At 40.4% G+C, this 22,023-nt stretch overlaps 1 protein-coding gene across 1 annotated transcript in view; it reads right to left on the reverse strand.

Moving 5' to 3' along the window:
• Mecp2 (methyl-CpG binding protein 2) overlaps positions 1 to 22,023 on the reverse strand; it is a 52,510-nt gene that overhangs the window by 6,761 nt on the left and 23,726 nt on the right. The window contains exon 3 of the mRNA XM_021187486.2: positions 395 to 745. Within this exon, the coding sequence (XP_021043145.1) occupies positions 395 to 745 (351 nt within the window). The remainder of the gene's footprint in view (positions 1 to 394; positions 746 to 22,023) is intronic.

A 22,023-nucleotide genomic window follows, 5' to 3' on the forward strand; every position in this document is an offset into this window, starting at 1 on the left:
TAAGACATTGTAAGTGAACAAGGAACAAACTGGGACACAACTGGGCCAGATGCATGGGTAGATACCATGTTACAGCTTGCTCAGAAGCCAAAACAGCTGGAACTGAAAACAGAGGACCTGCCCGCCTTCAAGCCCACTCCTCTGTACTCCCTGGCTTCTCCACAATCCTGAAACCAAAGGAGTGAGGCCTAATACTTGGGGATCACTGGGCTAGACTGAATATCTTGGTTGGTATCCAGACCTAATCCACCACCAAAACATTCCTGCATTTTAACCAATGCATGGTGTCCAGCCTTTTTGGGAAGCCATTTCAGTGCAATAAAGCTTTTCCATACTAGCCTTCCTACCCACCTGGCCTTCCTGTTCTGTAGACACAAGACTTGCTCTTACTTACTTGATCAAATATACATCATACTTTCCAGCAGATCGGCCAGACTTCCTTTGTTTAAGCTTTCGTGTCCAACCTTCAGGCAAGGTGGGGTCATCATACATAGGTCCCCGGTCACGGATGATGGAACGCCGCTGTTTGGGGGAAGCAGAGGCTTCTGGCACTGCTGGGGCAGAGCCTGAACTTTCTGATGTTTCTGCTTTGCCTGCCTCTGCTGGCTCTGCAGAATGGTGGGCTGAAGGCGGTAGTGGCTCATGCTTGCCTTCTTTGTCTTCCTTCTTGTCTTTCTTCACCTTCTTAAATTTCAGTGGCTTGTCTTTGAGGCCCTGGAGATCCTGGTCTTCTGACTTTTCCTCCCTGAAGTATTAAACAAATATGTAAGTATTACAGAGAACACAGTTGTCTGCACAGTAGTGAGTATAGGTGAGCTTGAGTGCCACACATGAGACCCCTGGCTGCTGCATACTCTCTTTGATTTTGGTAACTTCCCTAGGATACTGTATCCTTGGGTCAAGCTGGGGCCCAAAGATTTCTTAACAACTTAGGTTGCTGGTGATGTTGGTCAAACACATTTGACCTTTATCATACTTCTCTAAACCCTAGTTCTAGTGCTGTTAAAGTGGCACATATTTTTTTCTGGAATGCAAGCTCTGTATGGCTGGCTTCTTAACATACCACTGGCAGAAGTCGGTTTATAAGTTGCACCTAATGGCCCCCTGGGCTTGCCACATGAAAAGACAAAAACAGGTAAGATAAATAAAATGGCAAAGCCAGAAGAGGGCATTGGATCCCTTAGGATTGAAGTTACAGATGGTTGTGATCCACCATGTGAATGGTGGGAACTGAATCCAGGTCTTCTGGAAGAGCAGCTGGTACTCTTAACTTCTGAGCCTTTGCTCCAGCCTCCTGACTTTCCAATTCAAAACAAGAGCCCCAGCAAAAGATTTCAGCAGTGTAAGCCCCAATTTCCTCATCTCAACAGTAATCTCATCCCTGAGGCATTCTATGAGAATTATAGACAAAAGGCCCTAAAGTACTGTAAAACTATTGTTAACTCAGGCAAATAGCAACTGCTGAGGCATCTTGGGTCACATGGGTCTTTACCACAAGATATTACTCCCCCCGCAAAAAAAAAAAAACAAACCCTAAATGCCAAAACCAAAACCAAACCAAACTGGAGGGCGGGAACAAAACAAAAAACAAAACCAAAAACCCTATCCTTAGTAGAAAGGTGTAATAGAACAGTGTATAGACTATTAGCAACTACCATATTCCAGGACAGGACACCTGCCTATTCTTTCTTGTAAACAGAGACAGCCTCCTTCTACAGGTTTTGGTTCTTTTTGTGGGGTCCTGTCAGGTACTTTAGGGTTCAAAGCCTGTCTTGAATGCTTTTAATTACCACAGTAGGGCAACACAGTAAGCCTTTCTCTGACTAGAATCTGGTCACACTGCACTGCACCTCTGAGCTACAGGCCAGACTAAGGAAGGTTTGGAAAGAAGTAGCAGCTGCCTATTGGTCTAAAACTAAGAGAAGGATTAGGCTGGGTGTGGTGGCGCACGCCTTTAATCCCAGCACTCGGGAGGCAGAGGCAGGCGGATTTCTGAGTTCGAGGCCAGCCTGGTCTACAAAGTGAGTTCCAGGACAGCCAGGGCTATACAGAGAAACCCTGTCTTGAAAAACCAAAAAAGAATTAGGTTAGGGCTGTGATGTGTGTCTGGAAGCCTGTGGTCTGTTCACAGTTCAATCTTCAGACTGGCTTATTCAGAAGCTCTCAGTGACAGAAGAAAAGAAGGGGATACTCACCAGCAAAGCTGGCAAGACAAAGGCCAACAGGGACAAAGGCCAACAGGTACCCATCATGTGCATGTAACTTCACAGGCCCCCTTTGAACACCAGGGCTGCTCCCCTGATTCTGAACTTGAGTTTGAGAAAACTACTAGAGTAACAAGGCAGGCTGGATTCTTTGGAATTCTCACTTGTATTCTGAAATATGTTAACCACCATCAAATATAAACTATATGAGCAAAGGAACACCTTCTAGAAATCTAACAACCAAGGCATAATAATTTTCACTACAGTTTTATTTTCAGTAGTTAAGAATGCAGGCCTCTCAGGTCCTCATGATCAAGGAGACTTGGAGAATCAACTATAGGATGCCTACATATTGGAAGGTTGTACAGCTAAATGAGTATCATGATCTTTTTTGATGTAACAAAAAAAAACACAAAACAAATCAAAGCAAAACACATTTCGCATATGGATCAGGTGTACAGGAGTGTAAGCTAGCCTAGAAATTAATGAGGTCTAGAGTAGGTGAAAACTAGGTAAGAGCTCTTGTTGAACACTTCTTGGAATATATTTTTGTCTAATGAATCACACAAATACTTACACAACTAAAAAGTAACAAAACTATAATATAATGCATGCAAACATGAACAAAGGAGCTCAATTGTTACTATACAAAAAAGACTAACTTTTGACCATAGTACTTCTGTGGTGTGATAGATTCCAAAGTCAACAGTAATATTCTAGGGGCAGTATATACACTAAATCAGCTCAAAGATGAAATTGGTGATTCTGATTCTGGAGCATCTTGTAGTGCCAGTAAAGCTAGGGATGGGAGTACAAAAACAATGAGTGGGGGAGGGGGAGTCAAGAAAAACTTTTAGCAATAGCCTAGGCATGGCCAAGAATGTAGGCAGTAATGAAATCTGGGATCTGTATAGCGGGGGAATCAATAAGGCAGAACTAGGTTGAGAATCGTGGGCAGATAGCAGTGCCCACCTAAATGTTGAAACACCTAAAAATGCTGAACCAAATAAAATAAATATCGTAGAGAAGACATTACGGAATGTCTTAAACACACCTATAAGGAAGGAAGGAATATACAGAGTAAAGAATAAGAAGACTAAGGAAAAAGAACATTTGAACACAATCCTGGACTGGATTCTAGTTTTAAAGACACACACAGAGCATTAATGAGACATTTGGGGAAATGTGAGTAATGTTCTACATTAGCTTATTACTAAACTTCTGGACTGTTGTAGTTATGCTTTGTGCTATTAGGAAAGTCAGCCTCAAGTATTTATATCTGAACATCAAGATGACTTCCAACTCTCAAGGGGAACATGATTCAGGGGTGGAAGGTATATGTATAGTATCAATGTTATAACATGTTTCAAAAGAGGAAATGACATCAATATCATTAGAAACTCTACTAGTTTATGGCAATTAAAATCTTTTGAAACAGAGTCTCTTTATTATGTAGCTCTGGTGGTTTTGGAACTCACTATGTAGATCAGGCTGGCTACTAACACACAGAAATCCCCTTGCCTATGTCTTCCAAGTGCTGGGATTAAAGTGTACACCACCTGATGGATTTTTTTAATGGTTATGCTAGGCAGTGCTCTACCACTGAGTCATATCCTTAGCTCTAAGAGTAGTATTTTCAAGTAGTAACAAGCAAGTTTTTAACAAAGAGTAACTTTGTGTTACAAGAAAACAATACTAGATTAGGCTGCATATTACATATATGATGAATTCTAGGCTAGCTAGCACTACATATCCATATCCTGTTGTTCATTTTTCTTGTTTAGTTTTGTTTTCCAAAACAGGGTCTCATTATTTAGCTCTTGCTGTCCTGGAATGAAATATGCAGACCAGGCTGCCTTTGAACTCACACAGATCCACCCCCTTTGTCTTCCAAGTGCTGGGATTAAAGGTCTACACAGATTGATTTAAAAAAAAAAGCATAACAAAAAGAAATACCTGGAAACCTTGATGAAGCACTTTCTTTTAGTAGCTCAAACTGCCATAATGCCTAACCATAATTCTACATTGTATATGGTGGAGCTCCAACATGGGGAAAAAATATAAAGCTACAGTTTTCATGTTAAGAAAAATAGCACTGCCAAAGGTGGCCTAGTCTGGGTTCCAAGAACTTGCCTGCCCAGGAGCAAATGACAACCAGGATCTTTTGAAGCACCATGAGAAAGCGAGCAGGCTGTTTATGGTGAGAAGGGATAGCTGCAGTGTGCAAGATAGGATCTCACAAAGTCCAGGTTAGCCTGGAACTCTTGATTCCTCCCCTGGGATTACAGGTATATAACATGTCCAGCTTTGCAGCCATTTTTTAAAATGCTTGTATGTGTTGGGGTGTACGTATGTGTGTGCACATGAGCACATGAATGTGAAAGCCATGTCAGTTAAGAAACAACAATAAAATCCCACTCCTATGAGTAATGACATGCACCTGTATGTAATCCTAGCACTTGGGAGGCAGAGACAGAATGACTAGAAGTTCAAGGCAATTCTTGACTACACAGTGGGTTTGAGATTGGACTGCCTCAAATCAACAAAACTGGAACAAAACAACACAAAAAGTTCTGTGAAAAAGTCTTGACAACTCTGAGGCCAAAATGTTACATAAAGAATTCCTATGGCCTAGCAATTCCATTTTGAAGTACAGATTCCAAAAAACTGACAACAGGCCTGCAATCAGATACTTATATGCTAATGTTTGCAGTTCCCTGACCTCTAAGAATCAAAAGGTGGAAACAATCCAAGTGTCTACTGATGGATGAATGGAGAGAAACCTCTCACGACAACGAAATGTTGTTTAACGTTAAAACAGAAAGGAATTCTGATATAGTATATCATGGATGAGTCTCTGGCCGGGCAGTGGTGGTGCACACCTTTAATCCCAGCACTTGGGAGGTCTACAGAGTGAGTTCCAGGACAGCCAGGGCTACACAGAGAAACCCTGTCTCAAAAAAAAAATCTGTGAAAGAAGTCAGACACACAAGTCCACACAACTTGATTCTATTCAAATAAAGTGTACAAGCAAATCCATAGTAACAGAAAGTCATTTGCCAGGGCAGTGGGTAATAAGGAATGATTACAAATGGATATGAGGGTTCCCCCCCACCAGGGTGGTGGAAGATGAAAATGTTTGGGAATTACTATATATGATGGTTCCACAACACTGCAAATATACTTGATGCCATTGAATTGTATACTATATTCATTTATTTTTTGCAGTGTTGGGGATTGAACTCAGACTTTATTCGTGCTGGGAAAGTGCTCCACCAATAGCTAAATTCCTAGCTCTTTTTAAAAAAATTTTATGTTGAGATAGGATCTTACAAAAAGTTTTCAACGCAGGTTTCTGTAGCCGAGACAGGCCTTGATGTGTAATTCTTTTATCTCAGCCTTCAGAGTAGCTGGGATTACCATCCTGTGCCACTAGGCTCAGACTAAACTATATTTTTTATGTATGTTTGCATGTGTGAATGTATATCCATAACATGATGATCTTGAATTTTTGATCCTCTTGCCTTCATTTCCTGAGTGCTAGGATACAGGTCTATGCTACCATGTCCTATTTATATGGTGCTTAAGATTAAAATCAGGACTTTATACATGCCAGGCAAAATACTCTACCAATTGAGCCATATTCCCAGTCACATTTTTTAAAAAAAGACAGATTCTTGCTATGCTTTAAAGACAGGTTAATTCAATTTATGATCCTCCTGCTTCTGCCTCCCAAGTGCTGATACAACAGGTATGTACTACCACTGCAGGTCCCCTAGAAAGGAATTTAGTTCAAGAAGCTTCACAACTAGGGGTTTTGGTCAGGTTGTAGATTATTAGCTAAATATCCTGAGGGCAGTTCATTATCACAAAAACTGTGGTAAAATAAACACAAGCATAAAGCTTACCACTAGTTTCATCTAGCAATCATTACTACTATCTAGCTCCTGCATATTTTGGTAACTTTCAAAGGAAACCCTGTATTCATAGGTAGTTGCTAACTTTCTAATTCCCTTCAGTCCCTGACAACTACTTATCTCTTTCTGTTATGTATTTCATTATTCACAGTGGCATCATAAATTTTGTGGCTCTTTGTGGCTCATGGCTCCTTTCTTTCATATAGCATAATGTCTTTAGAGTATCACAGATCTGAATTTTATTCCTGTTTGTTTGATTTTTTTTAAAAGACAGGGTTCCTTTGTATAGTCTTGGCTGTCCTTGGTGATGGGAGTGGAGGTACACAGATTCAGGAAGCTCATTGATAAACCATGTTTCAAGGGAGAAAGGAAGAAGAAAGTGACAGAGCAGGACACCTGATATTCTCTTCTAGCTTCCACACATGTACTCAGGGCCACACAGATCTGCACACCTACACAAACATAAATAAACCATCTATATACAATTTAAAAAATTCCCCGATTATCCATTACACATTACACATAGACTCTTTTCATCCTTTGGCTATTAGGAATAGTGTTTCTATGAATACTCACATACAAGTTTTATGTGAACATACATTTTAGTTCTCTTCTATCTATAAACCTAGGAGAGATTATTATCGTATATGGTTACTCTTATGTTTAACCTTCTGAGAAGCTGCCAGACTGCTTTTCCTTTAGAGGTACTTCAAATGTTCTGGAACTAGATAGAAGTAAAGTGGGGTGGCAGAAATGCTTCTCGAATGCTCAGTAGCTAGTGGCAGGGTTTAAATAGAAGTCATCCTAGAACTAGGGTATGGTAGTACATGCCAGTAGTGTAAGACTTTTAGGAACATTATGTGTTGCTCCATCTCACTCACTCAACTTACTTGCTCATGCATTATCCAATATCCCTTAAACATCTATGTACCTTGTTCATGCTACACTTGGGCCATCAATAAGACTCTCTACCTGCATAAAGCATCTGCTGTTGCTTTTTCTGATATGGTTGGTGTTCCAAAATAGCAGCTTTGATAAACATAAAAGATAGATGCCAGGAGCTAGGGAAGACTCATCAAGTAGCCAGAAAGGCTCCAGAACAGGGATAAAATGGCTACTCTAGGACTCACTGGAAAATCAGGCCAAGATTACAAACTTGGTAAAGCCAAAAGATTCAGGTAGGGTGTCTTTCCCACAGACTGACCTCATAAATGAGATAAGAAGAGAGAAAATGTCAGAGTCACTGTTTTATACAAACATTTTTTTCCATTCACTCATTCATTCATTCACTCACTCATTCACTCATTCATTCCTTCTTTTGAGAAGCCTATATTTTAAGCATCTTCTGTTTCCTCACTTTCCTTTGGGCCTTTGATTCTGTGTTCTAACAGGCTTCTCCTCCTCTTCTGGTAGTTCATAGACTGAGGGAAAGGAGGTCCAGTGACCAGCCCAAATTGGGATCCATCTCTAGGGGAGGCTCCAAGGCCTGACACTATTACTGATACTATGGTGTGCTTACAGTCAAGAGCCTAGCATGGCTGCCCTCTAAGAGGCCCAAAAAGCAGCAGACTGAGACAGATGCAGATACTTACACCCAACCAATGAACTGAAGTCAGGGTTCCCTGTGGTTGAATAAGGAAAAGGCTGGAAGAAGTTCAGGAGGAGGGTGGCCCTATAGGAAGACCAGCAGTCTCAACTAACCTGTACTCCAGAGATCTCTCAGACACTGAGCCACTGACCAGACAGCATATAGCAGCTGATATAAGGACCCCAACACATACAGAGCAGAGGACTGCCTGGTCTGGCCTCAGAGAATGGGGAAACCTGATGGGGTGGGGACATCCTCTTGGAGACAGGGTAGGAGGAATGGGATGAGGAACTGTGGGAAGGAGGACCAGGAGAGGCATAACAACTGGACTGTAAAAAAAAAAAAAAAAAAAAAAAGCCGGGCGTGGTGGAGCATGCCTTTAATCCCAGCACTTGGGAGGCAGAGGCAGGCGGATTTCTGAGTTTGAGGCCAGCCTGGTCTACAAAGTTAGTTCCAGGACAGCCAGAACTATACAGAGAAACCCTGTCTTGAAAAAACAAACAAACAAAAAAGATTAAAGATAATAAATAAAAACAAATGTATTTATACGTATGCCCAAGTTTGGGTTTGTGCATGTGTGGCTGGCACTGGATTCTCTGGAGCTGGGGTTACAGGAGACAAAATCTGCCTAATGTGAGTGCTATAAATTGAAGTCTGGTCCTCTACAAGACCAGCAAGCTCTCTTAACTGCTAAGCCATCTCCCCAACCCTCTTCTTAGTATTTTTAAGACAAGAGTCTCCTTAACCCTAACCCTAAAATTACTCAGTAAGCAGACACACTCTAAATCCTTTTGCCAATCTGACCTGGGGTAGCTGTCCTTGCCTCTGCAACTCTGCTTGGGGAAAACGCTGGGCAGAACTTTGGCTTTGGAGCTGATCTTTCTGGCAGCCTGCCAACTCCTCTTATCAGGTGAGGAACTCTGGCAGAGCCTGATCCACATCCTTGTACAGGACTCAGGAGGGTTTTTTTTGTTTTTGTTTTTTCATTTTGATAGCTACACAGTCTTTGTTATAATCATTCAACTTAAGAGCTGTAGCAGGAACACAGACAAAAACAATGCATAAAGAAATGGATGAGCTGAGTTCCAGTAGAATTTTATATGCAAAAAACAAGCAGTGGCAGTCCAGGTATGGTGACACATAACTATAATTCCAGCACTCTGGAGATTAGGCAGCAAGATTGAGGCAGCAAGATCAGAGGTTAGAGGTCAATCTGGGCTACATAGCAAGACTGTCACAAATAAACCAAACCAAATCAGGCAGTGAGCCAGAGCTAACTCTTGGGATGTGGTTCACCAGCTGCTATGTTAATTGAAGAGAATCTACGTAAACAAGCAACTGGTATTTTCAGTGATTAGAAGTTATTTGGCCTCCATTCAAACTCCTAAGGTAGAGCAAGTTCTCCAAACACAAAATGTTACCTGGAGACTGTGGAGTCCCAGAAGAGGTACAAGATAACAGTTTTCTAAAGAACTGAATATAATGTCAAAAAAGAAGACTTGTTACTTGCCATAACAATGTGAAGGTCCACTGGAGACTGCTAAGGCAAATTCATGGAACACAGGAGTGTTATACAGTCGATTACCAGAGGTGAGGGAAGAGTCCATGAACAGAGAATGCTGGAAGAGTTTGATTAAAAGGGGACAGAGTAGAGACTAGACAGAGGCTGAAGAAGGTTTGCAAAGCTAAGATGGAAATTCTAAAACACATTTTTATGGTGATAAGTGTGATTCATGAGAGGAGAGAATACAAATGAAGTTCCAGGGACATGGAACAGCAGTAGAAACCACAAGCTGGACAGACAGGAAATCCTTGTCATTAAGAGGCCTGCATTAGGCTCTGTGGGTGGGTGGAACAGGTTTTAGTCATGACAAACTCCAGTTCTTGAGTATGAGGATGTGTGCCTGAGGTCACTGGAATGGAGGTGGTCAAGGAGATGGAAAGTCTGACACTATATAGTCACTTAAAGGATGAGGGGCTGAGACAAAGAGATAGAAGCTGTGGGTGTTCTGTTTCTAAGGTACACAGGATAGGAAACAATCAACCAGCTGCTGCTGGAAGAGGGGCAAATTTGGCATGAGGTGTGGGTGTACAGAGAAGAGGGAATCTAACCTGAATAGGGAAGAATCTAGAAAGAAAAGCAAGAGTCGGGGGCTGGTGAGATGGCTCAGTGGGTAAGAGCACCCGACTGCTCTTCCGAAGGTCCGGAGTTCAAATCCCAGCAACCATCCGTAACGAGATCTGACGCCCTCTTCTGGAGTGTCTGAAGACAGCTACAGTGTACTTACATATAATAAATAAATAAATCTTTAAAAAAAAAATAAAAAATAAAAAAGATTTCATCAAAAAAAAAAAAAGCAAGAGTCACATTAGGGGCCTTGATGTTATTCAAAACCAGGAATATAGCACTTGGGTTTAAAGCAGGGGAGAGATCAATCTGACTACAGAGAAAGACAGGTATCTGTAGGAAAGCTTATAAGGTCACAGAAATCCTCAAGAGGGTGTTTGATTCAGGACAGTGGTAGAAGGGGTCAAGGGAAAGATGGGAAAAGAGAAGGACAAACAGTATGGCACAGCTTGGCAGCTCCCTGAATATTGGTACTGTAGGGAAAGGCAGAAGACTCTTGAGTGTCCAGTCTGGGGGACTGAAAGCAGAGCACATGTCATCTGGCTGTGTGGTCTTCTTATTTACCCAGTTTGTTAGGAAGAAGGCTGGTGGGTGGTAGGGCAGGCAGTGAGTTGAGAAGAGGCAGAAGAGTACAAAACCAAACAACCCTAAAACAAAACTTTATCAGTTACTATTTTTGGGCCAAGGAAGGGCACGAGGAGGAGGGGAAAAAAAAAAACCAGAAGGTAGTGTGGGAGAGAGATAACAGGCATAGAACATATACCTATGTGAAAATATCATAAATAAAACTCATTATTTTGTAAAATTAATATATGCTAATAAAAATATTGGTAAAATCTGACAAAATGCATACTTCATGTTAGCTTCTTTCTACCATAAAGTCAAACAAGTCCTTGGTAATTTCTTTCAGTGTTCTCTATGACCACCTAATGGGATATCAGCTGAAACCCAAGCCTTTCTAGGGACTGACGAGAGGCTGAGGATGACAGCAAGGCCCATGACTGTTTTATGTAAGGTCCACAAGTAGTTATCAACCAATTGTAAGGACTGGTATATATTAGGTTCTCTGACCATGATGCTATTGAGCTACTACATGTTGGTAATGATATAGGCAGAAAGGAGCCCTTATAAACTTGCTATAATTGGGGTTTCTACTGCTACGAAATTTATTGCACTGTGCTACCCAATGTTTAGACTAAGATTTTTTGATTACAATTTCTAAAAATATGATAGTTAATGAGTTAATTCATTAGAATGGTAATTTTTTCTAAACTGTCTTAGGTTCTTAAATGTTTAAAGATATGCCTGCATATACATGCAACACCACACCAAAAAAAAAAAAAAAAAACCCAACATGTCAGACTCTGGAAACAGCTGCTACCTGCAAGGGTAAAGGAACTGACTGCTCTTCTGAAGGTCCTGAGTTCAAATCCCAGCAACCACATGGTGGCTCATAACCATCTGTAACGAGATCTGATGCCTTCTCTGGTGTGTCTAAAGACAGCTACTTATGTATAATAATAAATAAATCTTTTTAAAAAAAAGGATGGTGGCATTTTCCCCTTCCTCTAGTCTAGAAAGATGGGTGCAATAGATAGAACACTATCCTGGGGAGGTAATACACCCACTGAGGGGCTTTACTTTGTGTATACACACAGAACTACTAGTGGCCTAGGAAACCTATCTCTAGATATCATGGTACATGAAAGGTAAGTGCAATATCAACTCCTAATTCTGTTTTTAGGCTAAGTAGACAATGGAGAAATATCTTAAAAATTTAATTACACGTACCTCTTTCTTTTTTTTCTTTTGGAGACAGGTTCTCTACTCTGCTTTGTAGACCAGGCTGCCTCTAACTCACAAAGATCCATTTGCCTCTGCCTCCCACTTTCTGGGATTAAAGGCATGCCACCACCATGCCTGACAATTATGTATCTGTGTGGGGAATGTGCAACTGAGTGGAAGTACCCAATGGAGGCCAGAGGTATCATTTGCTCCTTTCTCTAGCTTGAATTATAGGAAGTTATAAGCTACCCAGCATGGTGTTTAGAATCAAACTCAGGTCCTCTGAAGAACAGCAAGTGCTTTAATGACTGAACCATCTGTCTTAGTTGCTTTCATAATGCTGTGATAAAACACCACGAACAATGCGATTTATAAAATAGTGTTTAGTTGGCTTATAGCTTCAGAAGATTAGAGTCCATGATGGTGGAGCAGGGCACAGTGGCAGGGACATCTGAAAGCTAACATCTTGTTCCACATATTAGAGGCAGAAAGGACTTTACCTCCCTAAAACCGTAAGTTCCAAATTACATGCTTTCTTTTATAAGTTGCCTTGGTCCTGGTGTTTTACCACAGGAACAAAAAATAAGACATAATTTCTATTAGCCAATTCCCCTCACTTTTTGAGACAAGGTCTCACTACACAGCTTATTTTACCTAGAACTATGTGGACCAGTCTGGCTTTTAATTCACAAAGATCCACTTGCCATAGCTTTTAGAGAGCTGGAGTTATAGACATGTACTACCATGCCTAGCAAGGGAATTCTTTAAAAATTTATGTGTATGGCCGTTTTGCCTACATGTATGTCTGTTCATTCTTACACTACAAATGAGCTATCAAGATGAACAGAAACAAAACAAAAGATGGGAATGATAGACCATATGTGAGATTTATTTGTAATATTGCTTTTCCATTAAGATATCACAATTACTATAATTCAACCCACTGGGAAAATGACAAGAGGGATTGGCTCAGCAGTTAAAAGTATTTTCTGCTCTTATAGAACTGAACTACCTGAGTTTGGTTCTCAGCACCATGTTGGATGGCTCATAACCATCTGTAACTCCAGCTCCATGGGATCTGATGCTCTTTTCTGATATCTGTAAGCACCCACAATCATGTGGGATATACTCACATAGACACATATACATAGATTAAAACAAAACAAACTGATAAAGTTAAAGATTTTCCTTCCTATATATTATCAAAAAAAAAAAAAAAACAAAAAAAACAAACAAACCCAAATCAGCTTTTGAACTGATTCTTAGTAAATCCAAGAAACAAACCAAACCAAAATAATTCAGATTGTACTGCACAAACGTTATGTCTCCTAGGAAGTAACCTTACAGCATCATTTATTCAAAGAAAATGTACTTTACTAAAAAACTATAAAAAGTTTAAACCTATTAATACCAAACTCTTCCTTTTCAATCTTACCAGAACAAAACTAAACGTGTTTAAATTGCTGAGACTCAGAAAGTTCATTTAGCCACAGAAAAGAAAACACACTTCCAAGCTACAGCAGTCACCTACAAATGAAGGAAAGCAGCTGAAGCCTTGAGATTGAACCTGGACACAAAGCACAGGTGACATACTTACTTAGATGCAATGGCCAGATTTTAAGGAATGAGACAGAATTTCTGCCCTTAGATATCTTGGGAGTTTCTATCAAATACTTTCTTTTCATTGACTAGTTGTTGGGTACCCCAACACACGAGCCCTCCTATATAGGGGAAGCGAAGGGAAGACACCTGTGCACTTCTGTGCTCAAGGAACACATTAAACATGAAGGCAGAACAACGTGCCAGGAAGGGCCAGTAACAAATGCCTACAGAGAGTTTAGCCAGAACCCAGGCAGAGTGGCAAATTCCCTAGTATTGGAGATGGGGGTAGTGCCAGTCTCTGTGCATTCATCAGTTCCTGAAGTTCTCTCTAGTGAAACAGAAAACCACAGAGGCTATTCTCATGGGTACTTTAAATGGTACATCTGTTGGCAAAACACAAATGTTGTTACACAAATATGAAGTTACAGATTGCACAGGCACCTGATAGCCTTTAAAATTCATGTCTCTTGTTTTGCTAAGCTGAACTGAGAAACTGTGCTGTTAAATCGTACACTTATATTTAAAACGAGGAAGAATGTGTGGGTACTATTTAGATTCTCATTGATTTATTCTGCTTTGGGTGACTACAACTCCCTCCCCCAAATAACCCCAAACTCACATATTTTCCCTTTTCTGTGCACCTCTGACAGGTTTGATTAACTCATGAATAGTTGGCCACCCAGAAGTTGATGAACAGCAGTGCAGGCTGCTTTATTCTGTCCAGCTTATTTTAAGACAAAAACCTTAGGGCAAAGTCCCAATGCAGAACTATTCATCTGCTCAGTAGTTATGTCAGAGTCTAGGTACTAGAGATATATAGCAGTATCTGTATACTCCAATACTCTGCCTTCATGGGGCTTAGATTGTAGTATGAGGAGGAGAGTACAAACAAAAATATTCAGCTTGTAGCAGATGTCGACAAGTACCAGGGTTGGCAGTGAAGGGGTAGAGAAAGAAGACTTTGACCTAGAAGAATGTGGCCAGAGAGGGTCATAGTAGAAAAGTGATCCTTGAATAGACTTGAAAAAACCCCACAAGCTATCTGTGTGATACCAGGAACAGAAGACAGCATGGGGGCCAAGGACCTAAAACAGACTCTTTTCTTTATCAAACAGGGATGTGTCAGGGTGGATCCAGGAGCCCTTGTTACTCTCCTGACCCTGATGCAGCAGATGAATGACTACATTAGACACCAGCCACTGTTCTAGCTAAATGCTTGGGACATATCATGAATCAAGTGGACAGCTCTGCCTTAAAGTAGCATATGCTACAATGGGCTGATAGTCCAAATAAGCACTGTCAGCTACATAGTGTTAAAAAAGGACAAAAGCTATGGTTGGAGGAAAAGAAGCCCAGTCATGGTAGGCTCCATGAGAAGGTAGACATTCATGCAGATACTCAGAAAGGGACTGACTTCTATAGACATTAGGATCAAATGGTGCTGAAATGTCCTAGAACAGGATAAGCAAAACTGGAACTGTATTGAACAATATGAAGGTCATTATTGATGAAGCCTTACTGTGTAACATGCCCTAGCTTTGGCAGCAAAGAGTTTAGGAAAGCATGGAGAGAGACATAGTATCACTGGAAAGGAAAAGGGAAGTGGTGAAGTCAGAAGGGAGCAGGAGCCAGAAACAGTGCCACTGAGGTGGAAGAAGTAGGAACAGATTTCTAGGGGACTGGGGGAAGAGCCTGATACCAGAGAGCCCTGGAGACACATCTTAAAACAGAAGCAAGAGTGCAGAGCTGGGTCTCTCACATCATAAGGGAGAATGTGTGTGTGTGTGTGTGTGTGTGTGTGTGTGTGTGTATGTATGTATGTATGTATGTATGTATGTGTGTGTGTATACCCTCAAACAAGAGCATGAGGGTGCAATGCTAGTCTGTGGGCATTCCCTTTGGACTGTTTCCCTGCTCTCTGGAAACTAACAGCAGTTACCAGATGAGAGGGGGTATGACAGCCTGTTATAATTGATAGGAAGTATCCCTTTTCCCCAACTTCTCCACTCTTTGGCCCAAGCCTTGACCCAGAGCTGATGGATCCAATTCCTGAGAGGTGACTGAACCATGAGAGCTCTGATCGATGCATAACTTGACAACATTACTGGGAGGCAGTAGAAATGTTATTAGGTATGATCTAGCTAGAAGAGTTAGATCATTGAGGGCATATCTTGGAGAAATGTATTTTGTCCTCTACTCTGAGATTTCCCCTGCCTCCTGGCCACTAAGAAGAGCTTCTCTAACAATCTTCTGTCCCCATAGGTCCAGAAACAATGGAGCCAACTGACTATGAAGGGAGACTTTGGAAAGTGAGCCAAAATACAATCCTACTTTAAGTTTTCCTCATATATTTGTCATAGTGCTGTATAAGACATGGCCAAAGGAGATGGAACAAATAGAGACACGGGGAACTGGGGTATACCTGTCAAAGAAAGGTGAACATGAGGTTCACCTGGAGTGTATTAAAGAGTAACCATATTCATTGTGTGTAGAGCAGACAAGGGAGATGACTGAACTTCACCAAAGCTGGTGCTTTATTGACCAAGTACAAACAACTGATCATGGCATTGAAACTGGGAAGGAGATGAGTGGGAGGCATGGCCAGATTAAAGATGCAAATATGAGGGCTGGAAAGATGGCTTAGAGGTTAAGAGCACTGACTGCTCTTCCAAAGGTCCTGAGTTCAATTCCCAGCAACCACATGGTGGCTCACAACCATCCGTAATGAGATCTGATGCCCACTTCTGGAGTAGCTGAGGGTAGCAACAGTGTATTTACATATAATAAATAAATCTTTAAAAAAAGATGCAAATATGAATTATAAGTATCCCCAAGGTAATGAGAGTATTGGAACTGGACATTACAGGCAGTAAACTTGAAACAAAAGAGGATCTCTGCTTTTGCAGATACAAGATTTGAAAGCCATTGTAATGGCTCAGCAGGTAAAACACTTGGTGTGATACACACGCACATATGCATACACAAAATAAAATGAAGTGAAAAGAAAAAATAACATGAACTGGGTTAAATTTTCTGATACTTGAACTAGCACTAGTCACTATGAATGCTTGAGAAAGAATATAAAGATGTGGCTAATACAGAGCAAATGCAGATTTAAAAAGCCTTTGACATGGACTGAGGGAAAGCTTAGGGTAACAGCACTTGTTGCTCTTGCAGAAGACCCAGACTCAATTTCCAGCACTCATATGCTAGATCACAAATATCCATTAACTCCAGCTTCAGGGGATCCTATGCTTTCTTTTTGGATCTCCACAGGCACCATGCACAGACATGGTACACATACATATGCTAGGTCTTAGGTACTCTATGCCTAGAAATGAGCTCAGAATGGATTATGGACAGACTTCTGGTGATTAGCTAAAACCCAGCATTCCTAATTTCTCTTGTGTGTTGCTTTATACAAGAATAGCTTTCATGGGCTCATATATTTGAATGCTTAGTCATCAGGAAGTGACACTACTTGAGAGGGATTATGAGGTGTGACTGTTGGAAGATATGGCCTTATTGGAGGGAGTTTGTAGCTGGGGGTAGGTAGGCTTTTAGGCTTAAAAAGCCCAGGCAAGGCCTAGTCTCACTTGGCCCATAGATCAGGATGTAGCTTTTAACTACTTTTTCAGCACCACACATGCCTGCAACCATGCTTCCTGTCACCATAATAATGGACTAAGATTCTGAAACTGCAAGCAAGTTCCCAATTAGATGCTTTTCTGTGTAAGAGTCAGGGTATCTCTTTCACAGCAAGAGAATAATGACTAATATGATTTGTCTCAGTGGAGAGCCATGCCCTTTCTGCTAGAGGCTAACTGTGTAAGTGTATTTGCAACCTGGTCCTTCACACTAAGAAACTTAAGTGCAGACATCCCAAAAGGAAGAAATCTCCAACAAAGACAGTAAGAGACAGACCTACAAACTATCAAGAAAGGTATATTTAGCAAACTTCCTCTATGTGAAGCTCATCTTTTCTGGCCTCTGAGGGTTAACTAGACTGCTTCCTCCTAAACTGGAGTCTGCCAACCTGCCCTGCCCTCCACAGAACTCCTGCCTCTAGACTCCCTTTGTAGAGAGACCATGTAGACTCCATACTCCAATCCCAGAGGCTCTTCAGGGCAGGATTGGAGGCTCAGAGAATCAGTATCATATAGACTCCAATTCTGTCCCTAGAGAAAGCAGAAAATATTTTAGAGAAATCCCACAAGAGAATCATATACAATGAGGAAACACGATAAAAGTATACAGAAATTAAAAATAGGTTAGGTACAACACATGTGCTGTACAGTGTTTTCCAGTATGCCATCATTTCCCAGAAGAGAAGTCTATAATGACCCAAAAGTCCATTCACAGGAAACTGGCAGGCTGAAAAAGTGCTGACTCACCTATACAAGGGAGTCAGCAATGGGAGGAATGAAAACTTCTTTTTTTAATTTTTATTTTTTATTATTTTAAAAAAAGATTTATTTATTATATGTAAGTACACTATAGCTGACTTCAGACACCCCAGAAGAGGGCGTCAGATCTTGTTACAGATGGTTATGGGCCACCATGTGGTTGCTGGGATTTGAACTCCAAACCTTCGGAAGAGCAGTTGGGTGCTCTTACCCACTGAACCATCTAACCAGCCCGAAAATATAACTTCTTAAAGCCTGAAGAAAAGAAGAACACTATGCTGATGGGGTGTAGGAAAAATAAGTGAAAATAAACTGAAAACAAAACAAAACAAAACTGAGCACAGCGTTCACCCATCAATTAATCTATCAGATTATCTTTCTTTAATTTTGGAGGTTGAACTCAGGGTCTTATACATTTTTTAAAAAGGATTTTATTTTATTATTATATCTAAGTACATTGTAGCTGTCCTCAGACACACCAGAAGAGGACATCAGATCTCATTATGGGTGGTTGTGAGCCACCATGTGGTTGCTGGGATTTGAACTCAGGACTTTTGGAAGAGCAGTCAGTGCTCTTAAACGCTGAGCCATCTCTCCAGCCCTCTTAGACATTTTTAATGCATCACAAAAATCACTTCATTCCTGTCCTGGCTAGTTTTAATGTCAGTTTGAAACAAGCTAGAGTCATCTGAGAGGAGGGAACCTCATTAAGAAAATACCTCCCTAAGATCCAGATGTAGGGCATTTTCTTAATTAGTGATTGATGGGGAAGGCTGAGCCCATTGTAGGTTGTGTTATTCCTGGGTTGGTGGTTCTGGGTTCTATAAGGAAGCAGCAGGCTGAGCAAGCCAGGAAGAGCAAGCCAATAAGCAGCACCTACTCAAGGCCTCTGAATCAGGTTCCTGCCCTGTTTCAGTTTCTGTCCTAGCTTCCTTTGATGATAGATTATGATGTGTAATGTGAGCTAAATAAACACTTTCTTCCCCAAGTTTCTTTTTGGTTGTGGTGTTTCATTTTAGCAACAGAAACCCTTTAGCATTCATGTCATTAAGTTGAAATTTTTATTTTCATTTTTAAGTTAAAACTTAAACTCACTGATGTGTATAAAAATCAAGTGTACCATCTAATGACTTTTGCTAAGTGCATGCAGCTGTGTAACAGACACTCCTACTAAGACGTAAGACAAACACAACAATGGGAAGTTCCCTGGCATCTTTCTTGCCACCCCTACTCGATATTATTAGCAACGTTTGGTGTTGTCAGGGATTTTTGTTTGGGAATCAAACCTATAGCATCACACATGCCAGGCCAGCACTCTACCACTAAGCAAAAAAGCCCCAGCCCTTATTATCAGTTTTTAATTTTGGTCATTCCAGTGGAGGTACAGTGGCATTTCAGTGTGTTTGTAATCTACATTTCACTAATTCCTATGTCATGATTCAAATATATTCCTTTCATGAAATATCTATTAAGTTTTCCTTAACTGTTGCCACATTTGCCATGCAAGTAAGCAATGAGGATAAGAGTTCAGATCCCCAGAAACCCACATAAAATTCCAGGTGGGTGTGGTAGCCCATCTGTAATTCCAGCCTTGGAAGAAGGTGTGTGATACTGCCACCTGGCCATGTTTTCTTGTTTTAAAATTTTACTTAAAGCTGTTAATTTTCCTTCTAAGTGATATTTTGTGCACATTCCACAAATCTTACATTATCTTTTCTAATTTTTGTGTTTTTTTCCTGATTCATGAGTAACTTAGGAATATGTTAATTTTCAAATACTTGAGGCCTTTTCTGTGTCTTATAGTTACAATTCACAATTTAATTTCACTCTGATTAGACAATATAATCAAGATTCAAAATAATAGGACTTGTTTTACAGTCCAGTAAAGAATAAGGTGTTGAGCTTTATCATTCTCCTTTGGTAATAATGGGTACACTGTAGTCAATGAATTTATTACTCTGTAAATTGTAATTAGATTAAAGGTGACTGGTAATGTTAAGACCTTTTATATGCTCACTGATTTTTTTCTTCTAGTTCTATCAATTACCAGGAAGGGAATTAAAATTACCAAACAGAATTAGTGTGGGTTTATATACTTTCTTTAATCTTTATAATTTTCTTCCATTTTTGTAGCTCTGTACTTGAACATGTATACATTCATGAATGTTAATATCTTCATAATAAATTGACCCTTATTTTAAAGCACATCCTTTTTTTCAGTACTGGTATTGAACCTGGGCTTAGCACATGTTAAGCAAGTGTCCTACCATATCCCCAGCTCTTAAAATATGTCTTGTTATCTATGTTAACTAAGTCTACTTTTTTTCATATTAGTATTGTCACCCCAACATTCCTTTACTTGCGGATAGTATTACACTCTCAATCTCATTTTGTCATATTAAAATTATCTTGAGGCTGGAGAGATGACTCAACAGTTAAGAGATCTTCCCAAGGATTCAGTTCAGTTCCCAATATCCATATTGGGTGGCTTGTAACTACCTATACCTTATTTTTTTCTTCCTTTAAGATAAGGTCTCACTATGTATACCTGACTGCCCTGGAACCCAATACGTAGACTAGGTTGCCCTTGAATTCAGATAGCCACTTGCCTCTGCCTCCTGAGTGCTGGTATTAAAAGTACATGTGTCACCTTGTCTGGCCTTGGGTCTTGTTTTTTAATATACTCTATAATCTGCTTTTTGCCTGAAATGTTCAGTCTATTTATGCTTAATGCAACTGGTAATATGAATGGATCTAGGACTACCGATTTGTTCCATCATTCCAGACATGGTTTACTTTTTCTTTTATGTCTTGATAATAGCTACTCTGAAATCTTTCTCTGCTGATTACAGTATCTAGGCTATCTTGGGGTGGGTCTCAATGACTGTATTTTCTTTTGAACAAAGGTGAGCAGAATATGGCCTATAGGCTTAACTGGACCCAGTGACTGTTTTTGTAAAAAATTTTTTTGCTACAGCTATATCCATGCTTTTGCATCTACAATAGTGAGTTGTGTAAGCTGCAACAAATCAAATGAGCTAAAAAATAATCGTTTATGGGGAAAATGTTGACTCCTGCTTGAGTAACAGTTACATTTCCCCATTTTTTTTCTTGCCTAAACAGAGATGCATTTTCCTATTCTACAGAAATCTGTTATATTCTAATAAAGAAGTTTGATTTTTATTTTCTTGTCATGTCTGTGTATGATGTACATGTGTGTATTGGTGTCTGCAAGGGTTTGAGTGTATGTATGCTATTGTGTAGCAGTCTAAGGTTGATGTTGGGAACCATCCTCCATTGCTCTTCTACCTTATTCACTGAGGCAAGGTCTCTTGATAAAAATCCAGAACCCATAGATATAGCTAATCAAGCTATTCTGTTTTCCCAGTCTGAGATAACCATCAGCCATACCCACCTGGCCTTTTTTTAAAAAAAGATTTATTTGTTTATTATATGTAAGAACACTGTGGTTGTCTTCAGACACTCCAGAAGAGGGCGTCAGATTTCATTATGGGTGGTTGTGAGCCACCATGTGGTTGCTGGGACTTGGACTCAGGACCTTCAGAAGAGCAGCAGGTGCTCTTAACCTCTGAGCCATCTCTCCAGCCCCCCACCTGGCCTTTACATGGGTATAGGAGAACTCAAAGCACTTTAAATACTAAACTATCTCTCCAGCCCAAGCATTCTAGTTTTTAAATTTTAGTAGTTAACATGGATCAACTCATACTTCAAACTGTCTTACAAACAGCTGAAACTCTTCAGTTTTTCTGCCTTAGCTAGAATTTGGTGGAGTCTATGTGAAGGAAGAACTGGAGCCTCTTGCTTTTGGCTGATTTCTACCTTCAGATCCTAAGAATGGTAGCTACTCTGATTTCTGATTTCTCAATCCAAGACTACATGCTTTTATCAAAGACAGCTCGTCTGCTGAGTGAATACTGACTGGATACTTATCACGTAAGTAGTCAATATAAAGAGAAAATTCATTCCAATGAAGTTTCCTTCTTCAAATGATCCACTTGGCACCAGCTTCTGTGTGTTTCTGCTTTTTCTCCAGGGCCCCAAGTAGTTATTTTAAATTTCTGTGATTTTTTTATTGAGATAGAACCTCATGTATCTCAGGCTGCCCTTGAATTTATTAGGGTAGCTAAGGACAACCCTAAACTTCAGATCCTTTGCCTCTATCTCCTGTGTGCCATGATGATACGTATGTATCACTGTACCTAGTGTGATGGCCATTCTTGGTTGTCAACTTGACTACATCTAGAATTAACCAAAACCCAAGAGGCTCTGTACATATGTGAAGAATTTTTTTTTTTCGAGACATGGTTTCTCTGTGTAGTCCTGGCTGTCCTGGAACTCACTCTGTAGACCAGGCTGGCCTCGAACTCAGAAA

The sequence above is a fragment of the Mus pahari genome, chromosome X, assembly GCF_900095145.1.
Source record: "Mus pahari chromosome X, PAHARI_EIJ_v1.1, whole genome shotgun sequence".
Classification (NCBI taxonomy): Eukaryota; Metazoa; Chordata; class Mammalia; order Rodentia; family Muridae; genus Mus; species Mus pahari.